Source organism: Hippocampus guttulatus, chromosome 14, assembly GCF_054856545.1.
Source record: "Hippocampus guttulatus isolate MCC_2025c chromosome 14, RoL_Hgut_1.0, whole genome shotgun sequence".
NCBI lineage: Eukaryota > Metazoa > Chordata > Actinopteri > Syngnathiformes > Syngnathidae > Hippocampus > Hippocampus guttulatus.
Window position 1 is genome coordinate 9,329,621 of NC_141274.1, and position 21,323 is coordinate 9,350,943.

The following is a 21,323-nucleotide window of genomic DNA, read 5'->3' on the forward strand; positions in this document are numbered from 1 at the left end:
CAAGGGTCAAAGGTCGAGTCACCTGCAGGGCACCTTTGCCACCTTTTGAAGGCACTAAGACATGATGTGTGAACTGTATCGTGATTCAAATGACAAATTGCATCAAGAATCATAATCTGAATAATGTTCCAGAATAAACAAAGAATCAAGGCTACAACTGTAGATTGTTTATTGGTGAATTAAAAAAATCCTCATAGTATCATGAAGATTAACATCAGTTTTTGAGGCGTTGAAGAAAAAGACGTTTAACAACGTTTTTTTTTCTTCTATTCACTGCATTCCTAACTGTGATATCTCCATTGCTGTGGTCCACCCGCTTGCCTTCCTGCCCTCCAGTCCAGTCCTGTTTACTCGTTTGACCCCATTGCTCCACTGTTTAAAAATGCATGAACAATAAATAAGGATGTTCTGTCCGCTTCTCTCAATAACTCATTCCCTCTCCATTCATCTAACTATCCATCAATCCGCTCCTGTTTGTGCAGACCTCATTCAGGGTCTTCAAGGAATGGAAATCTTTCGGAGTGACCTACCTCTTACTGAGGTGACTAACTGAATCTCCTCCCAGTCAACATTTACCCGTATTTGGCCACGAGACCTCAGCCGGAACTCAATCAAGACAGAGACACCACAGCAGTACTGCAACAAAAGTTCTTTGTCAACCGCTAAAAAATGAAGACAAAAAAGTCAAAGACGAAGAAGAGGCAGACAAAGTCAAAGGAAAAACATTGTTCGAAGCAACTCCGAGTGTGTGTGTGTGTGTGTGTGTAAAGCGCTTTGAGCAGTCACCATGTGATCTAGAGACGCCGATATATAGAACACTCCATTTACCATTTTAATCAAATTGGATTTCTTATCTGTTGGACTAGGAGGTATTTTTCTTTCTTTATTTTTTTTTCTTGGGCGGTGGGAGGGTTGACTGACGGATTGGCGATAGACGGAAATGCGATGAAGGTAGTAACATGACGGACGCACGGACTGACGATAACAGTTTGGTTGGGTTTGAAATAATGACAGCTGACGATGACGTGCCCGGGCCGCTGAGGAAGGGCGGGGCGGAAAAAATGTGTGACCCGCCCACCTCTGCTTGTTCTACTCATGCTCGTCCTCCCACTGACATGCAAACGAGCACAAAAACAACAAGTGAGCTTCTCTAAGCATAGCAAATATGTATCTTTATATGCACAGTACATAAAGTACTTGCACCATCCAGTGTTGAATTTGAAATCAAAATATTCTCCTCATAACGGCACAGTGCGCCTCTTACGTTGGAATGGGACCAGTCACTCAACATGTAAATCTTGAGCATATCGGTGGTTGTAGCACTAACTGTACGCTTCAATGTGACGTTTAACGTATTGAACAGATGTCTACTCACACTCGGGAGAAGTGCAAATGTGGATGGGGGGTGGGGGGGAGGGAGACATTGCAAGGACAAATGTTTTAAAATTGTGGGGCGCTCATCAATCTTTCCCCAGATCAATTTTCTAAAGGCCAAGCGATCATGGATAAAGCTTGAACGGGGTTAATCTGCGGAAATTATTTAGTTATTAATAATAATTTCTGAAATATCTAATGGCTCGTAAAGACGGACCGTATCCCTAATCAAAGCTGATTGGAGAGTCTGTCTTTGTACATCAGAAAATGTCCTCCCCTTGATAGATTTAAATGCCGTGCGGATTTATTTCCGATCAATACTGTCCTAGGAAATGTATCCAGGTAGCCACTCGCATACGACGAGCACCATAGCTTGATCCTTTTGTACGCGGTCTAAATCGTTTTAACGAACACCAAAAAAAACAAAAAACAATAATCAACAGCGCCTGCGCGCGACCGATATTAAATGTAATCTCCGTTATCGCAGCGGAGCTTGTCCGCGTACGTGTCGAGGAGTTGAGCCGCGACAAAATGAAGTAGCGGAAAGCCGCCTTCATCCGCAGACCCCCTTAAACAAGCAATTACGGTTCATTTGTCCTTTAAACAGACACGGGAAGTCATTTGTCTGAAAGCGCACCCGCAGCCTCACGCACGCCAGCACAATGGCAGAATATTCATGTCGAAACCTCCCCCTTCACAAACACTTAGAGCTAATTATTGTTATTAACATCATGGTTGAAATCCCTCCACAAGGACATGTCAGCACACTTCAACATCTGCCCCCTTTTTTTTACTTTCGTGGAGGAAACGAAAAGAAATGGATGATGGGGGGGGGGGTGGAGAGAAGTGACACATAAAGATATCTTGGGATCACCTTGAAAAAGTATTCAAAATGTATTCCTCGTCCCGAGTCCTTTTGTTTCACACGCAGTGACGCTCTTTCACCGCAATAGTAATGGGCTCTTAAAAAAGCCGTTGGCCCAATCTAGGCCGCAATATTGATTTAGGCATAAGCAGCGCCGTTCCCATTATCGGCAAAACGATGCTCATTTGATCCTTATTTTAGTCACCTGCTATCATGGACATGAAAATGACAATGCTAATATGTTGAATACCATTGTAAGATATTCAGCGCTGGATTCACGGCTTCGTTTGTGTTCATGATCAATGCCGGGCAGATGGGGAAAGATCAATAAACCACGTATGTTTTGATATACGTGACAATGCGGCGATGGGCAAGCAACCTGGAAAATTTAGCCAGATGAACTTCGGCGTCTTATTTGACAACAATGAGAGTGATGACGGCGGCACGCCGGTCGACCTCACGGCGCAGAGGTGGCAGGGTTCGATTCGGGCTCCGGCCTTCCCGTGTGGGGTTTGCATGTTCTCCCCGTGCCTGCGTGGCTTTTCTTTGGGTACTCTGGTTTCCTCCCACATTCCAAAAACTCAAAATTGGCCCAAGGGTGTAATTGTGAGCTGGCAACCATTTCGTGCTCACAGCCATGAGCAATTTGGAGCGTTCAATTCACCTGCCGGGCATGTTTTTGGAATGTGAGAGGAAGGCCTAGCACGGGTTGACAAATACCGAACGAAGGCGAAGGGTCTCGCCCAACGTTCATTCCAAAGAGAAGGAGCCTCCGCTTAGTTCTCACTACCTCTCATTGTGTCTGGTCCGCAGAATTAAGGTGGGGCGAGGCCATTCCAAGATTTGAAAACAAATGATAGAATCTTCAGAAGAACTCTTAAAATGTTTCGGGAGCCAGTGAAGGGATGCCAGAGTAGGAGTCTTACGAGTAGCGCTCAAGAGGCGAGCGGCAGCATTCCGGACCAACCGGAGACCCACAATAAACTATCTTGCTCTTATTTCTAATGCAGCCGTCAGATCCCAGGTAGGCCCTTCAAACCCGACACGCCACACGATTCAATGTCTCTGACAGTTGGCTTGCTGCTCACCGGACCGAAAAGAATTTGTATTTGTTCTGGCCACTTGAATTTTGTCACATGACTTCTCCGTGTAACGGTGACTTCTTAAAGAGCCCCACGCCTGCGTGCGCAGTGTGCCCGCAGACCGCCGTCACACAGTAGTCGCATCTTGGATGAAAACACACGGCTAATAGAGTCACTGAGTGACAGGCTGCCAAGTCAGGCAAAAGGCTTCCAGATGGCCTCCATGATGAACCTGTCAAAGGTGATCTCGTTTTTCCTTCAAATGCAAGATGAAGGCCTGCCGGAACATGACTAACACCTCGCAGGAAAAAAAAATAGCAGTCGGCGATATGCAAGGTACCCCTGTGGCCCTTGTCAAACCACAAGTGTCTTACAACTGTTGTAAAGCGGGATTCAAGCGTCTAAAATAAAAGTGCGTGATCGTATATCAATCAGGTTTACAGTACGGGCTTTGACGCTTGAAACAACCCGGTAGTGTCCAGCCAGGCAGTTTAGGGTGCAAGGACGCCACCTGAGAAGAAGTTAAATGCCAACGAGAATGTGACTTTGAACAGACTCTTTGCAATCTGACCTTTAAGTTCACAAAGATTGCCTGAGACGACCTGAGGCCAAAACTTGCCGCCGGCAGGAGGAGTCCAGTTGAGATGACTTTCAATGTATGATCTGCTCCCAAACATAATCGTTGCATTGCGATAGTTTGTATCGTTTCAAGGTGTGCAAAGCACCGCTGAAAAGTTGCGAGTCAGATGACATCATCCCCGGATGGATTTGCAAAATTGTTCGACACAGAAAATTGCTCTGTAGATATTATATATGGTAGGGTTTCTTTTTTCCAGGTTTTTATAAATTATGGTAGAACGCTTTTTTTTTTTTTTTGGAATGATTAATTCCACAAACCACACACACACCTACACACCCACACACCCACACACACAAAGGTATGTGCTCTGCGTCTTTGTCCAAGAATTCTATATCTCCAATACATGAGCTCTTGGAGAATATGCCCTAATAATAATAATATGCAGCATAAAAATCAATGGCTTGTTTAATTCAAACGATGGGGTGGGGGGGGGGGACTGTTGGGTCAGCCATCCTTGTTATCCCATTTGACACACCATTAAACCTCTTTGGGACTAAACATATTTTTAGCTCCAGTGCAGATTCACCAGGCACATGACCGCTGGAAAAATAACAGGGGGAAAATTCGTGATCTACTCGTTCTCGAGGTCTAAATATGTTGGGGGAGCGCCGATAACTAGACGTAAAAGACGCTCGCTGTCGTCCTCTTGACTGCCCGAAAACATCGTAGTCGCTGCTCTTTAGCTCTGTATCCGAGCATGCAACAGATGTCGTCGACAGACCCTGGGCTTCCTCTTTTGTTTTGACGGACATGTCATTTTATGGACGTTTGCCCTTGATGAACTTTCCCTTAGGAGAGGTCAGAAATTAATTTCTTTGGGTCTTTAATTGTAGAACGTGTGCTGTAATGCCCCCCCAAAACATCAGCCCCCGACACCGTGATATTTTTTTTGGTCTTCAAAGCTATTTGAAGACAATGTGTGATTATCTGTGACATTGCTTGACAAGCGCCTCAAGGCTGCTTGTGTCTTCACTATCTCCGCTCGCTGCCTCCCGTCGGCGGCCCTCTTTCTTCCTGTCTCGCTCTAATCAAAAAGCCGAACCCGGGCAGAGAGCTCAGAGCAAATAACAAGTCACTCCCTGTGGATGTTTGAAGATGACGGAGGGACCGCCGCCACGAGGGAGGAAATGCACTCTGACTGTTGCCTGTCTTGAAGTCAACCCAATGCTCCCCCCCCCCCTCTAGTCCCCCCACCCACCGATTGTTGCACCAGATTTCACTCTGAATTTCGGGCCTTGTGTGTTTTATATGTAAAAACACATTCCGGTTTCCAAACTATTGACTGAGCCGATAGACAAAGTCAATAATTATGCACCAAATAGTCCCGTTCCCAAATGAGATGTTTTGATCTTCGGCACATTATTATCCCACGATGACAAGGACTCACTCTCTCTCTCCCTCTCAAATGGCATGAAAATTGGATTTTAGCTTTGATTCAGCAACTGAAAGTTTCATTTTGTATGAACAGAAGCAAAAGACGGCCACGCGCACGTTTTCCATCCAAACTCTCATTAAGACGTTTCGCTGCAGCTCTGGGCAACCCTGACACGCTGAACATTTTGCATCTGAAAAGAGTGCAAGTCGTTAATTGTGAAACTACAAGATCATATCCCAGCGATGGGTTTGTGCTGCTAGTGATGCCTAAAACGTAGACTTGTTGGGGGGGGGGGGGGTATAACAAATGCTGTGAGTGTAACACGCGGTCGTACTTCATGTGCAGGGAGAACATTTCATTTTGTGTGATACGTCTGCATTCTCGCTTAACTCATCCAGTACCAGCCAATTCTAGACCAAGTCTGAAAAGACGTTTAAAAACGTCTTTGGGAGTGAATGAGTTAAATTAGAATCACGTAGCCGTTGTTGACTTTGTGTAACAAACCAGGGTCTCCATTGTCGTGAAACTCTTTGGTGGTGAATGGCTGAGCAATTTGGGCAAGCTCCTTTTATACCCAATCGCGGCAACCGCCTGTTCCCCTTAGCCTGTTCACCTGTGGGATGTTCCAAGCAGGTGTTTGATGAGCAATCCACAACTTTTTTGCCACCTGTTCCTGGTTTTTTTTTGTTTTTTTTGGAACATGTTGCAGCCATAAAATGACAAGTTAATGATTTGCGAAAACCAATCCATTCGATCAGTTGGAGCATGAAATATTTTGTCTTTGTCGTGTATTCGATGAAACGGAGGTTGAACATTGTATTCCGTTTTCATTTCCGTTCGACCCACTTCCTCAGTCTTTCCCAGATATTTGGCGTCATATCACACGCGTATTACGGCAAGAAAATTTCTTTTTTTTTTTTTTGTTCCATGGTGACGGTGCAAACAACGTATTGCGCCTCCATTTTTTTCATTGCAAAACTGTCATTTATAAGAGGGATGCTTGTGTGGTTTGCGAGTGCGGGCTCTCCAGCCACGTGATTACGATGAGAGCGGAATGCCATGGCAGGCAGTGAAACATTGATGAAATTACCCGTCTACCTTCTCTCAAAACGTTGCTCATGCATCATCGCCGAAAGAAATACCACGTAATGACATAATTAATCAGATCATGTATGTTTCCCCTACCCTCCTTTCTTTTATTTCTTTATATATTTATTTATTTTGTTCATGGGTACAAGAGTCAAATGCATGTAATCGCCGGTTCTGTAATGTAATCGGATCAGGGCCATGTAATTCTTCATCTTCCAACAGCTCCCCGGAGCAACGGAACTGAGCGCGAGATGAATGTGGATTCACTCTTGGCCCTCGTCTCCCCACTTTGCTTTGACTAAATGTGGCTCCTTCAGTGTGGTTAACCGCTTGGCCGTGTAGCCGCTGGCAGCTGCGTCTCCCGCCACAAGACAATATCTCTCCTTCTCACTTGTCTCTCCATCTATTTACCAATTCATCCATGCCCCAACATCCCTGTCGTCCTCCTCCTCCCAATCCTCTTTCCTCCTTCTCGCCCCCCCCATCGCCTCCTCCTCTTTCCCTCCAGTGGCGACAACAAACCATCAGGTCCCATCTATCTGTGTGTACGTCAGCAATTAGAGCGCTGTGGCAGCCAAATGCCAGCCATATCCCCAAGCTAACTCCCCCTCTCAACCCCCCGACCACCCACCCCCGCCCTGTGCACACACACGCGCGCAAAGCATGTGCCCGACAAAACAGCAAGAGAGCAAATCACACCATAATTTACAATCTTGCTGCGCTAAAATCTCATTATGTCACAGACATATGGATATGGCGGCTTCTCAGAAGCAAAAGCTATAAATTCCACCTGTCGTAAATTATTAAAAACAAAGACAGGCGTGACCGTTGGCTGTCCAAATTAGCTGTAAATCACAACTCAAACATGGTTTGTTGAACAAATTAAGGCCCGCGTGGTGAAACGTGCATTGAGTGGGTTCGGTCAGACGCTTGGTCACGTCGCACCTGAAAATAGCCTGATTGGACCAACAGCGGTTCCTCTGAGAGGACAGCCCCTGTTTGACTATGGAAGACGTGACATTTCTTTTAGGGGTGTACAGTCCCTCGTTCCCTTTCAATTCAACATCGGTAAGGTGAGCAGTCGACACTCGCTGGAGTCCCTGCAGGAGATTGGCGCGCGCAAAGTACATTTAATAAAAACTGCAAGATCTGCACTTGCGGATGAATGATCTAATGTTGGAGACCGCCTTTCATCCTCTGAATGTACGTCTGTGAGAGAACACCCCCCGCCCCCGGTAACTACAATGTGGCCCTCGACTAAAATGGGTTTGGCATCCCTGCACTAAAGGTTAGTGAGATCAGGCTTGCAGTGATTATTTTGATCAAAGTGGAATTCCGAGAAGAAGAAAAAAAATCCGAGCCGTCTCTCTGTCAGTGTCCTTTTTCAACTTGCGTGCATCTGAAACAGTTTTGGCTCTCGAGTTGAGGAGAGCAGCGGGGCAGATGCCTCGGCGGCGAAACAGGTGCTATCAAAGCGCTTCCTGGTCAATACACACAGCAGCAGAATTTGAAAACATCAGGGGGGTTGGACTTAAGGGTGGCATTAGACTTTGAATAGAGAGGGATCGAATACATGGATGGTCCTCTTCCTCGGTCAGCCCATTGACTCCAAACTGAGCCTATTAGCAAGACAACACACCACTAATGGCACTGCTACTGCCGCTGCTGCCCCTCATGTGTATGGAGACCACCCAGCGCATGCAAACACACACACACACACACACACACACACACACACACACACACACACACACACACACACGCACGCACACACACACTCTCTTCACTTTTCCCACGCCATTGTTACCTATACATGAGTATGTTATTGTGTGAAACTCGATCAAAGTGCAGGGGGGGGGGCAATTCAAACACTCTAAACGTGTTCTCGTTGTATGACGCACGTTTAAGGTGACTAATGTGCATGTTATGGCCTCAACGAGATATCGTTTCACAGTCGTTGATGTTTTAAATCAACAGTTTGACATCACTGCAAGGTGATCAAATGTTGAATGCTCATTAGATCGAAGCATTTAAAAAAAAATCCGAATAAGTTCAAGAACACATAAAAGAAGTTGTCTTGCCCAGTTTAAGCCACTCTATAGTGTTACGGTGGAAAAATATGAGAGGGAAAAACAAGATAAACCTAAGAGGATTTTGCACGCAGAACTTTTTACCCACACGTCGCTTTCCTCAGCACCCCATGTCATGTTTATGTCGAAGCGTGTCAACAACTAACAAGGAAATCTGCAGCTTTTTGGATTGCTTTTCACTTCCACGTGTGGCCAGCAGGGGGTGTAGTGCAGCGAAAACAACCTCACCCAGTTGGTTCGGCCTAATTATCAAATGACAGTCCCCCCCCCCCCCCCCCCCCCCCCCCCCCCCTTCGGTAACATTCTCCACACACAATGCAGAAGACAGATTTATCATTTTGCTTTTGTTCCAACATCAGGCGAGCCATAAAGCACTTTAACACGAGGACGGTCAAAAAGTAATCAGCCTTTTTGGGATTTGATAGAAATCAAATGATTCTGCATGACCCGAATGGCCACTAATGACCACCAAGTCCAGTCGACTTCCTCAAACGGGCACTTTTTAAGTGTCTGATCGTCCGTCCGCCTCTTGAGGTGGGTGGACTTCATCGGCTTTATGGCAAGCTGTCTGTCGGACAGGAGAGAGAGAGAGCAAGGAGGGGGATAATTCATTCACTTTCCGCACAAAGCTGTTGGAAACCGCCCAGGGGACCGAAACACCAGATAGAGGAGCAGAGGTGATCTGCCTTTGTATCAAGGTGCCATACATGCAGATAACCCGCCATTCTCCGGAAAGAAATCGTCAAAATTGAGATTTGAGAATTGGGAATATCACAATCTGGATCAGAGTCCTACTGTGAGATTTGACATTTTGACCCTTGACAATTTTGTGCGTTACCACTTCATAATATGGACACCATACGAATACAAGCAGGCTAACTGAAGCGCAGGGATGTGGTCAAATAAAAAGTGTTTCATTTTGCCAGCAACATTGGTTGGAAAGAGTTCAAGGAGGAGGCTTGCTAAGAACCGTCGTTCGGTTTGCACGCGTTCATGCTCAGGACTGCATTTCAATCGGTTTCTTTGCTTTCTTGTCATTATTTAGTGGAGCAGGGGTGCGGGTCCGTTTGGAAGCGCCCAGATGTCAGCTTGCGGGTGCTGTAGTCCCCAAGACCCCCAAAAGAGCACCCAGCTTGCCCTGAAATGACCAAGTGTGAAAGGAAAGAGGGGGCAGGCAGGTTATTTTTTTTTTTACTTGTGCGTGCTTGCGTGCGTTTGTTCTTGCCCTTGCGTCAGAGAGCGAGCCGAGCACTGCGCGGCAGCACTGCGCCTCGTGCGCGCTCTCGCACCCCGGACACCCCCTCCCTCCTCCTCTCCGTACACCCTCCCCCCCCCACTCACATGTTTAGCTGTTGAGAGCCCACCGGCACCACCCCACCTCCTTTCCCTGCCCGCCACCGCGTCTTGCGCTCCCTCCGCGGCTCCCACTCGCCTTTCCGTTGCGCGTTTCAGCTGAGGGGGCTGCACGCACGTCGCGCCACTGATAGCCACTTTACACTCAGCGTGGAAAGTCAGCCTCTCTCTCTAACTCTCGCTCGCCCCCCCCACCCCCACCCCCCTTTTTCTCTCTCTCTCACACACACACACTCGCGCTCTCTATTACGCGCATACATTGTCCTCCTTGGGCAAGCTAACGGGGAGGTGTTAACTACTTTGACTTGTGGTTATCCTCGGTGCTGCGGCGCGCGAGTCACCGCCACTGTCATTTGGCGAAAAGTTTTGGGTTTGTTGTGGGGATAAAAAAAAAAAAAGGAGCCGGAAACCGAGGAGGCTTCCACAGAAGTAGTGGATTCTCCCATGAAGAGGTGAGTCACACTTTTCCTGCACCTATTCTTCCGAGTTTGAAGCTGAGAAAGTGTTTGTGGAGTTTCTTCTTGGTTTGAGTGGAATTGTCGGTCGTTTTTTGGGGTGGGGAAGCGGTGCGTTTTACTCTCTTGGGGCTAAAAGGGGAGAAAGTCACGTCAAGTGACTCCGAGTGTCCCTTTGGACTCGAGGCTTTCTGCGTGTGCGCTCACGTCCGTTTATATCGCAGAAGGTGTGTGGTGCGCGCGAGCGTTTGCTTGTTTATATTGTGTGTGCGCGCGCGCGCGTGAAACGCACTTGTCAGGTTCCCAAACAAGAACGTGTCCTCCTAAAAACACTTGATGAGGAAAGTATGATACGCGCGTGCGTGTGTGTGTTTGTGTGTGTGTGCGTGTGCACGCGCGAGTATATTAGTATATTGTCACCGCGCCTCACTAATACCCATAACATTTACACAAAGGCTATAATTTGATAAACGGCAATAATTTAACTCCTTCACAATGCGTTTTGGGAGAAATAGAAGATATGGCAATTGTTTCTGAGAGCAATCGTTATTTTAGGACAAAATATCAAATCATTAAATCATCCATTTTGTTTTTTAACAAAAATGAAACAGTTGGACTTTCTTTTACTGTTTAATATTTACTTTGTACCCGCAGCAGGGATTCTATCTCACTATGCTGTCACATTTTTTTTTAAGAAATTACAAATGGGTGTGCTGTGCATTAAACCGTTTTTAATGGAGACATATGGCGCCAACGTGCAGCATGCTCTGTTCTTAATCAAGAACATTACTTTGGACCACAAAAATGCAGTGACGTTGGACTACTGATTTTGTTCACTGTTGGAAAATCTCTTCAACGCAAAATCACTCAAATAAAAACGTTGACCAAGAAAAAAAATCAAACGCAAAAGAAAAAGCTTTTTCTTTTTCTGCTACGTTGCCGAACACAAATGCGTGAAATTAACGAGAAGGCTCCCAATCATGCACGCGCACGCGTCCACTTCACGCGCACACTCACAAAGGCCTCGCGAAGGGAAAAAAACACCTGTTCATTGGGAGTCGTTCGAATTGTCACCCATCCCCCTACCCCCCTCCCTAGAAACGAGCAGCCACCGGCCGGGGGAAGCCTGGCGGGTCTTCCGGATTCGTGGCCGGCCGCCGCGAGCCTTAGCCGGCATCCCTCAAGACCGACTCCAGGTTTTGTTTTTTACCGGATCCACATTTGAGGGGGCGAGATTTTAAAAGCGCGTCTCACGGGTGATTAATTTCCTTGACTTTTAGTAAAATTTACGACTTTTTGGGGGGTTGGGGGGGGTCGTTGAAAATCACATCGACCGTCCTATAGAACTTTAAAGCATCCCGTTGTTTTCCCTCGTTTTACACGAGTAAAGAAAATAGAAGTTTAAGTCCCACGTTACAAAAAATTAAAAAAAAACAACGGCAAAGTGACCAATTTCATTTCCGACATGAAGAGAAAATGTGAATTTTCCATCGGCAATTTCCAAGAGAGGGAAATACTCAAAAGCTTCGTCACTTGTCATATTTGTTCTTCAACCGCAAACATGTTTGGACAACAAGCAAGCGTCGACTTAGTCGGAACGGGGCACACACACCACTGCAGTTTGCCATGACAAAAAAAAAAAGGGGCGGGGGTGTCGAGGAAAAGAAAGACCACATATTTAAATTTTGCATCGGAATCCATAAAGTCCCCAAAAGAGAAATACAGGAGATGCGCTGAAAACGCGACTGGACGCAAAACAAATTCGACGGCATGAGTTTTTGGGTTTAAAAAAAAAAAAAGAAAACGAAAAAAGAGAAACTGGCTTCGCATCAAGTGATCATTGCCTTGATTTCAGTGATGGATGACTTGAAATTGATTTATTGATTGCCGGATCAACCAACCCCGTCTTCTAACGACCACGCGAGCCTGTTTTAATTTCCAACTAAATGCACGAGCAGACGACGACGCTCATCTTTTGAATGTGTGCTCACAAGTCTGCCGGTTGGCATTCCGCCTTCCGTTGCGTCGACCGCACCGGGAGCGGCTTGCGGAAAAGTCGAATTTCTTTTTTTCTCATTCAATCAAGCTCGTCTCCGCTCGACAACGAAACTGCCTTTTCGTTCTTATCATGTGAGGAAAAGAGCAAATCGTGTCCAATATCTCCAAAGACGAGTTCAAACAAATCCATCGGAATGTCATTTATTTAAAATATGTTTCCAATTATGCGCTTGATAAAATCTGCCCGAATCGATATATATTGATAATAACTGTAAATGGTTACTTTAATGCATATGAATCATAATGGAAATACGCGAGGATGATTTAAGCGGTTTGAATCAAACAATTGAATACAAGTCAGTTAAATATAATTAAAGAAGTCTTTTTTTCCCCACATTGGCTGTTATTAGTGTATATTTATTTTTTGTTCTGCGCAGCGCATCAGGTTATTATTTCCCCATTTCCGTTTCCAACCTCGGCGATTTACAGAACTACAGAGCTGCGGTTTTTGCGAGCCTCAATTGACGGAGCCTTCTGCAAAAATGTTCGGACACGGCTAGGATTTAATCTTAAACGAAGACGGAGTTTAAACGTACACAAAATAACCCATCAACATACCGAATATCTGGAGAAATCTACTTTTTTCCCCCCCCAAACACACCGTTAGTAATGATTAAGATTACCATTAAAAAAAAGTATCTTGGAGGTGCGCTTTGATAATTTAATCGATTTAGCCCCCCCCCCCCCATAATGATGTAGGCCCGTTTCTTTATTTTTTTTCATTCGCACGGGAATTAAAAGAAGAGTCCAATCCCAGGAAAAAAAACAGTAAACAATGATTTACAGAATTTTCGAAGCCCGCTTGCAGTCCGTTTTTATTGCCTTGCCATTGATCTCGAGGGCTCCGCGCTCTGTGCGGCGACAAGTGAACTAAAATTAATGTCCGATTCACACCTCGATGCCGGGCCGATGGCTGCTGAGTGAGAAGTTTATTTCAATTGGAATCCCAGGGCATGCAACGTCTATTGTGTGGATGTGTGTGTGTGTGTGTGTGTGTGGGGGGGGGGGGTGTTGTTTGCGCAAATCCCCCAAATTTGAGTATCACTCAAGTGCGTATCACGAACCACTTAAATACTCACCATCTGAAGACTGTTTCCGTATAATAAGAACAATTGTAATAATTACGATTATTATGATTTCAGTAAGAAACGTTTTGAGTTCATAGACCGGTCTTGTCAGTTGTTGTACAAAGTGGAGAAAAATCCAAAAAGGTTTAGGCGTCCGCGTGCCGTCCACGTTCATTTTTCTGCTCCAAAAAGATTTTTTTTGTAAGTAATTAATGAATCCAAAATGATTTTTCAATATGCTCATATTTGGGAATATATACATGCATGGTTGCGCGTGCGTTAACCCATCATGACACGGACAGTAAATGAAGAGGAGATTGCTCACTCGACTTGTTTGATGACACCCCCCCCCACCACCACCACTCCCCACCCCCAGTCTATTAATTCTTATCAATATGCACTAATTCCTCACTCTTTATGACACGCATCTCCTTTTTCGCCACCCCCCCTGCCTCCCTCCCCCTTCTCTCAGGTGTACCTCCAATGATTGTGTTGCGCTAATAAACGCAGCGCGGCGCGAGCTAATTTGACAAGCGGACTGTAATTGAAATCAAGGAGGCGCGCGGCTAAATCGCTGTCGGGAACACACAATCATCGCGGACACCCGAAAACTTTTGCGTTTGTGGCTGTCATGAAGCCCGACGCCTTGATTTCATCGTGCCTCTTGCAAGCTGTCTCCGCTCCACTATTTGTCATCTCCCACCCGAGCCCGTCTTTCATCTTCAAATTGCCTTTTTTAAATTTTTTTTATTTTTGGACACAATATTGGTTGTCCCACACGGAATATAAACACAAATTAAAAACGTCCCTTTGCAAAATATTTCAAGATATTCTGCCAACCACGACTGTTGTTCTAAACTAATGCATTAGAAGTAAAAACAAGCGGCTGAGCGGACATGTTAGGGAGGGGCCAGCCAGGCAGCCTGCTCTGCACCTCCCACCTTATCAGCCACCTGTAGCTCATCAGCCCATTCGGGCTCCCAAACCAGTCCTCCCTGTGACTTTGTGTTGTAAGCACCCTGCAGCAAAAGCCCCGCTAGGCACACCGTGCAGTTTTTCATTCCTCTGTGGACATTTCCTCTCCCCGTGGACTCTTTGTGCTCCCGCTTGAATGCTAAGTAGGGTTTCCGTTTGAATTCTCCTGATTTGACTTTTGCAAGACCAACAAACGATGCCAAGTTTCGGCTAACGCCACCCTCGTCTGTTGTCGTGCGTTCGGGGTGACGTACAAACCCGAAGAAAATAGAGAGGGGGAAAAAAAACGCTGGATGTTGATTGTAAAATCAAATGATGAGCTATATTGATAACAAGAAAGGGGGAGTAGCGCTGGTGCTGGAAGGAGGACCACTCCGTGGCGGCGATGCGCACTTTGTCGAACGGTTTGATTGCGTCGGAGACGGCGGCGACGACTAATGCAGTCGTCGGGGCTCTAATAGGGGCGAGATCACCGGCGGCAAGAGAAAGTCAGCCAAGCAGCCTAATGAGGGGGAAGGAGTTGTGTCGGATGTCCGATACTTTCTGTATCGTCGGGTGTCTCTTTCTCTCACTTTGCAGCTTCCTCCCCTCTCGCACGCAAACATCATCTCTCTCTCTCTCTCAGGTTTCTCCGTTCATTTGTCAATTACTCTTTGTGCGTATATACGCGCACACACACTCGCGCGCGGCGGCATCCAAGCGCACGCTTCTGGAGCACACGCAATCATCGATCGGAAGCGGTCGGAATCTGTGCAGATGACTTATCATTTTTCTCCGGACGCCAGCTGGGCGTCCAGAGACGCGATGATGATACTCGGGAGCCCGACCTGACCGCCGGCGCTCAAAGGCCTCGCCGCTTGTGCTCGTTTCACTGATCTCGGCGTGGCCGCCTTGCGATAACTTTGATTCTCATGATCGAGCATCCTCCCCTATCAGATTCCTGACCCCTTCTGAACTTTGACCTCCACGTAGAAGAGGTCTCAGCACTAGCACGCTTTTTTTTTTTTTTTTTGGTTGCAGTCGTCCTCTCAACCCAGCAGTTGAGAGGGGGAATGCGTGAGCGTTTTTTGCTCTTGTTCGACTTCATCATCCGGGATGCTGCTCGTTGTTCAAAGGAGGCGCTCGGCCTCCCGTCTGCCAGCCGGCCGCCGAGATTAGTGAGCGTCGCAGTGCGCGCCGACGCAACGCGGCGATTAAAAAGTCACCGCGGGGCTACACAATGCCACGCACGCACGCCCTCACTCAGCGGCGCTGAGTGAAGGGCAGACGGCGAGCTTGGCCCATCAGTCCGCAAAGACGCCGGTGTCATCTGTCAGCTTGTCCGGGGTCGCTTGTCGCGGGCTACTTGTCGCTTGGAGGCCAGAGTGATTTTGCCGTGCGGTGACCAGGCGAAATGATTTATTTGTCACCAACGCTTTTTGATTCCCGTCCTGTGAACTGGGTATGAATGGAAATCGTTGCCCCCCCCGGACCAGGGCCGTGACACCGCGTCTCCGAATATCCCCGGAGTCTTTGGTCTTTAAATCCTATTTTCTTTACGGCGGCTTCGCTTCCACGCTATAAAGTCTAACCCAGAAAGAATGAAATTTGCACCCGCTGAAGTCATCTTCTCTGCCTTCAGCTTTTAGGTGTGGCACGAGCAGCGCAGCATATTAGCCCGATCAAATCGTTATTGATTTCGGGAGCGCAATGTCATTATCGGGCTCAAGCGATTATATTGCATGTTGCCTGAACACATTTGACTGCAATCTGACTTTCTATGCTTGCGCGTATGTCTTTGGCTAACTGCGGCGACTGACAAAACGAGATCAAAGAGCGATGCCACAGGAACGCAATTCAGGTTCAATTGTGAAATCACGAGAATGAGTAAGAAAATAATTTGTCAAGCAATTGACATTGTGGGGCAATTGATAGCCACCTCCTGAGGATACTGTCGAAGCTCTTTTCAACGTCGCCATCACCGTCATTCGTTTTCCGTTTCCCTATTTTTGCGAACAACGAACACCTTAACAAGGACCAGATTTTCGCCACAAAATTGGTGAAAAGGCCTTCGGTGTAACCGCCGCGACCTTGCTTATGAACAAAACGTACAGCGCGGGATTCCCCTCCGTTGCTTAGCAACGCTGCCGATCGACTCGGTGCATTGTTGTACTTCCGGAGGCGCGGCGCGCAGGGTCTCGGAAACGGAAGCCGATTTCGCTGTCTGTGAAGGCTGAAATTCTCTCTCCTTTAAAAAAAAAAAAAGGGGGTCTCACAGACGAAGGTCACCCGAGTTTGCAAAATTGACGATTTCAACAATCATGCGTATTGGTCTCCAAATCATGGCAGAGTTCGTGGCCAACGGAAACCAACCCTCATCCAAAAGCACCGCATCTATCCATAATCCAGGCCAGTGAAGCGTTCCCAAATCTTTCATTTGTGTTTCTGATCAATTGGGCCGGCAAGCAACACCGTCCGAGTGCCGACGTGACTCATCTCGGATGCATCACAACTACAATCTGCAAAACCTCTCTGACTTAATGAGTGGAATTTCGCTCGATGAGGTTAAAGTGCATCAATGTTGACACGGCAATTTCGACATTGGTAAAACAGTCACTTTAAGTACACGTTTGACACAAATTGCCTACCCCCCCCCCCCCACCCCTTGAGTGTAATATCGCAGCGACAGCTGTATCTTTCTTGTACACAGTAATCAAATTGTGCCCGCGCGGTAACTGTTCCCCTGTGACATTTTCTATTATAAAACGCATATAGCCGCTGTCAGACAATGAGTGGCTGATATCCCCTCGGTAGCAAATGGGATCCTAAGTGGCGCTGACTGACACGATGCGTGCGCATCGGCTGTAATTGGGCTTGTATTTTGATTTGGAGGAGATTCAGCTCACGTGGGCCGGGCGCCTCTCCAGTCTGAAATCACAATCGCGACTGATGTGGGAAAGTGAAAGTTTCACGTCCTCGCTCGGACAGAAGTGCCAATTTTAGTCACGCTGCGCGGCGGGTCCAAAAAACACATTTGGAAAGGGGAGGCGCGCTCGGTAATCGGAGACCACGTGGCGACAGTCCGGATCAGAGGTGGGTTGGCCTCAGCCAAGTCTGACCACCGCGCCGGCTCGCCGCGCGCCTGCGGTAATGTAAAACATCTCGCTGCTGCCCCCGGGGCGTCTCCACGTGTCTTCGTGCGGGAGGTAGACGAGTGCGCCGAAACCGAGACGAGGTTTGGGTCGTAACGGGTTTCGCGTCGATGCTGATGGCAAAGAGTATCACTTTTGAATCCCTATCCAAGTTCCAAAAGTCGTCTTCTGGTGCAATCGAGTCGCATTTTGGACGCCGAGCAAACGATCCCCCTCCAAGTTGCCTTTTGGGGATAAACGTCTGTTAAATGTTATTTTATCGTTTCATCGGCTGCCTCTCCGCATAGGCCATCTCAACCCATCGCGCACTCTGATCTAATCCCCGGGAGGAAGAATTCTAGCCTGTTGCCACGGATGCTGGGGTCGCGAGGTCAAGTACAGCTAATTTATTCACTCCGTCAGATTTCCTCTGGCTCGTGGATGGCAGATGGAGGGGTCTGATATGATATCACCCATCTGAATCACCCGAGGGAGGAGAGAGTTTGGGAAAGGAGGGTTGAGACGGAGCAATCCGAGGAGACGAGAACGACGGGGGGTGGGGGGGGGGGATGCAAAGGGTCGGCCGGATGGCAGCAACAACAACAACAAAGTCAAATTAAAAGATGGTAAAGTGTGTCGGATAGCATGAATGTTTCTTGATGGGGCTGAACTTTATCGATTCTTATCGGAAATGTGGGTGGGCGGCAACAAATATGAGTGCGCCCTTATCTCGAGACAAGTGGTTCTGGTCCAGTAAGATCTGGGAGATGGTAAGAATAAGCGGCTTAGACTGTGATCGGAGATGGCGGAGGGAGGAGAAAGAGTGCCGGGAGGATGAGAGGAGATGAGGATTCTGAGAAAGGGGAGGGGGGGGTTGATTTGCAGACTAGAGGACAAGCACTTGGGAAGAGTTTGGAGGTCATCAAAAAAATCGGACCGGAGAGATGTGATGGATTCACTTTTGCGAAAGAGTGCAGGTGTCGGCGGTACTGATGAGATGTTGGTGACCTGAAAATGGGAGGGCACTCGTTTGGGCAAGATGCTAGCAATCAAATCTTTTGATTGCAAAGTTTCTGTGTTGCATCACACTGACGGAAGAATGAGGAGACGCTTTGGCGCTCACGTTTGGGTTTCGTCTCTTCGCAGTTTGACCAGCGGAAGATGAGGAACCGACTGTAAGGACCTTCAACACCCATCGGGCTTTGGCAAGCCTTTCCAAGGCCGCGGAGAGCCAACCGCCCCGCTCGACTCGCAGCTCTCGTCTGAGGCGCTTTCCCAAGGAGGCTGTGTTGAGCTTCTCCGAGGAGGAAGCGGTTCCTCCTCAATTCTTCTCGACTGCTCTTCTCGAATCCTTTTCGACATGGACCTCCACAGAGCAGCGTTCAAGATGGAGAGTTCCTCCTACCTGCCGAATCCCCTGGCCTCGCCCGCCCTCATGGTCCTGGCCTCCACCGCCGAAGCTTCTCGCGACGCCTCCATTCCCTGCCAGCAACCGCGCCCGTTCGGCGTACCCGTTTCTGTGGAGAAAGACGTTCACTTGCCGTTTAACAACGGCTCCTACACCTTTGCGTCAATGTACCACCGCCAAGGCGGCGTCCCGCCGGGTTTCCCCAACAGGGACTTTCCTCCGTCCCTCCTCCACCTCCATCATCAGTTTGCTCCGCCCAACCTGGACTGCTCGCCAATCAGCATGCTGAATCACAGCGGCGTCGGGGCCTTTAGGCCCTTCGCTTCTCCTCCCGAGGATCGAGACGGCGCGCCGGGCGGCTATCAGTCCGCTTTCACGCCGGCCAAGCGCCTGAAAGGCTGCCTGGACGCGGAAGCTTCCCCCCACCTCCGTTATTCTGACGCCGAGGGGAAAGAATACGACTTTGGCGGTGCCCAGATCCCACCCGGGAGCTCGCCCGGTGGCGCCTTGAAGGCCGTCGAGGACAGCGGAAAGAAGATCTTTGCTGTGTCCGGCCTTCTTTCAGACCGCGAGACTTCATCCAGCCCCGAGGACCGCATCGAGCGCTGTAAGTACACCTTTCTGTCTTTTCCGTATCTCTTTGTAAAACGCACTCACTTGACAAAGCACAGAAGAGTTGAGGGGTGGTGGTGGTGGGGGGGGGGGGGGGGCAATGTGTTTGTTATCGCGAAGAAAACACACCAAAAGGGGAAAAAAACACCTCATGTAGGCCGATCCGATTCAAGCCCTTTAATTAAAAAAGAGCAAGTTCCAAAATAATTTTACACACTTGCATCACACACACCAATAAACAATCCCATCTCTGTTTTCTTGTCATCATCTCTCTTGGCTCAACCAATCCTTGATTCACAAGCCCGCAAGCTCCGCTAGACACATTAGCATCTACCAGGGGAGGGGATGCCATTTGGCCCTCCTGCGTTCTGCAAACTGGATGTGTGTGTGTGTGTGTGTGTGTGTGTGTGTGTGTGTGTGTGTGTGTGTGTGTGTGTGTGTGTGTGTGTGTGTGTGTGTGTGTGTGTGTGTGTGTGTGTGCGCAAGTCGGTTGGCCATGCTCCTTCCCATCAGTATTCATCATAGTTCCCCCCTGGCGGCCAAAAGATTTGCCCACATTCCCGAAACCTTACCAGAGTATCTGTGGATGCAAGTGTATGTGTGCGCGCATGTTGGTATGCGTGTGATGGAAAAGAGAAAGGCAGCGTTCCAGTCGCAAACACACATTTGGCAGAGCGCTTTGACATCCAGCGCGCATCAAAAACTGCATCGGATCGCCGAGGGCAAACGAGCTCCGAGTTGCTGTCGTGATTTTTTGAAGCGTTTAAAATGGCATTTTGTGTATGCGTCTGTTTGGTTGTTTCTGTTCACCTTTCCACCGTTGCCTCTTTTTGATCTTCATCTTTGTCTTATTTCCAGCTGTCTTTCGAAGGTTTAAGACGATGTGTGTTTTTGGGGGGGCGGGGGGGGGGGGGGATGAATCCATGAGCTAATAAATGAGAGACAAAAGCGGCGAGCTGAGACTGATCCGATAAAAACAAACCATGAGACGGAAATGGGGGGGGGGGGGGGCTGAAGAAACTGAGAAAAATCCCACAATGACTTTCCAGGTGAAATTGCACCGGAGTGAAAAAAAAATCTCTCTCTCTCTCTCTCTCTCTCTCTCTCTCTCTCTCTCTCTCTCTCTCTCTCTCTCTCTCTCTCTCTCTCTCTATATATATATATATATATATATATACATATATATATATATATATATATATATATATATACACGAGTACATCCAACCACTAGGGGGATTTGGAAGAATATTCAGCATCTATTTTTATAACGTAGCATAAGCTGTGACTGCTCGCCATTTGTACGACAGCATTGTGAAGAAATGGCGAGTGTACGATGAGGAAAAAAGGGCTTCTGTGCTGCGTTTTGGAACGCCTGAATCCCAAACTAATCAGGTTAAGTCTTGGGCACAAGCAGCCTCCACCTTCACCATCGGCCTCTGATGCAATTGGATGTGCGGTGGCTCCGCTCACAGCAAAGCATTATGGGTTCTCCTTCACTGGTTCTGGTCATTGAGGAGAGATGCGTACAGACCCAACAACACTTGAGCGCAAGCCCGGTGAGGGTCGGAACGGTCCAAGTTGTTCCAGCGAGGGCCGCTGGTGGGATGTACACAGCTGCATATAACCTGACGTGAAACTAGAAAACGCAGCAACGGTGAAGGACATCCAGCATTTTGGTGTTTTTCATTTTTGAAATGGAATTATTTGCGACCAAAAGAAGACAAGCTCAATTTGGCGTGACTTTGGCAGAAGCCCAAATGTTCTGTCA

At 47.7% G+C, this 21,323-nt stretch overlaps 1 protein-coding gene across 7 annotated transcripts in view; it reads left to right on the forward strand.

Moving 5' to 3' along the window:
- Positions 1-10,117: 10,117 nt before the first annotated feature.
- Positions 10,118-21,323, forward strand: part of rnf220a (ring finger protein 220a) — a 113,104-nt gene continuing 101,898 nt past the window's right edge. For 2 of the 7 annotated variants that reach the window (XM_086128550.1, XM_086128554.1), the window contains exons 1-2: positions 10,121-10,320; positions 18,680-19,548. In XM_086128550.1, the coding sequence (XP_085984676.1) occupies positions 18,894-19,548 (655 nt within the window). In that variant the 5' untranslated portion in view covers positions 10,121-10,320; positions 18,680-18,893. Of the gene's footprint in view, positions 10,321-18,679; positions 19,549-21,323 lie in introns of all 7 variants that reach the window. The other 5 variants (XM_086128553.1, XM_086128557.1, XM_086128551.1 and 2 more) reach the window with 4 other exon arrangements.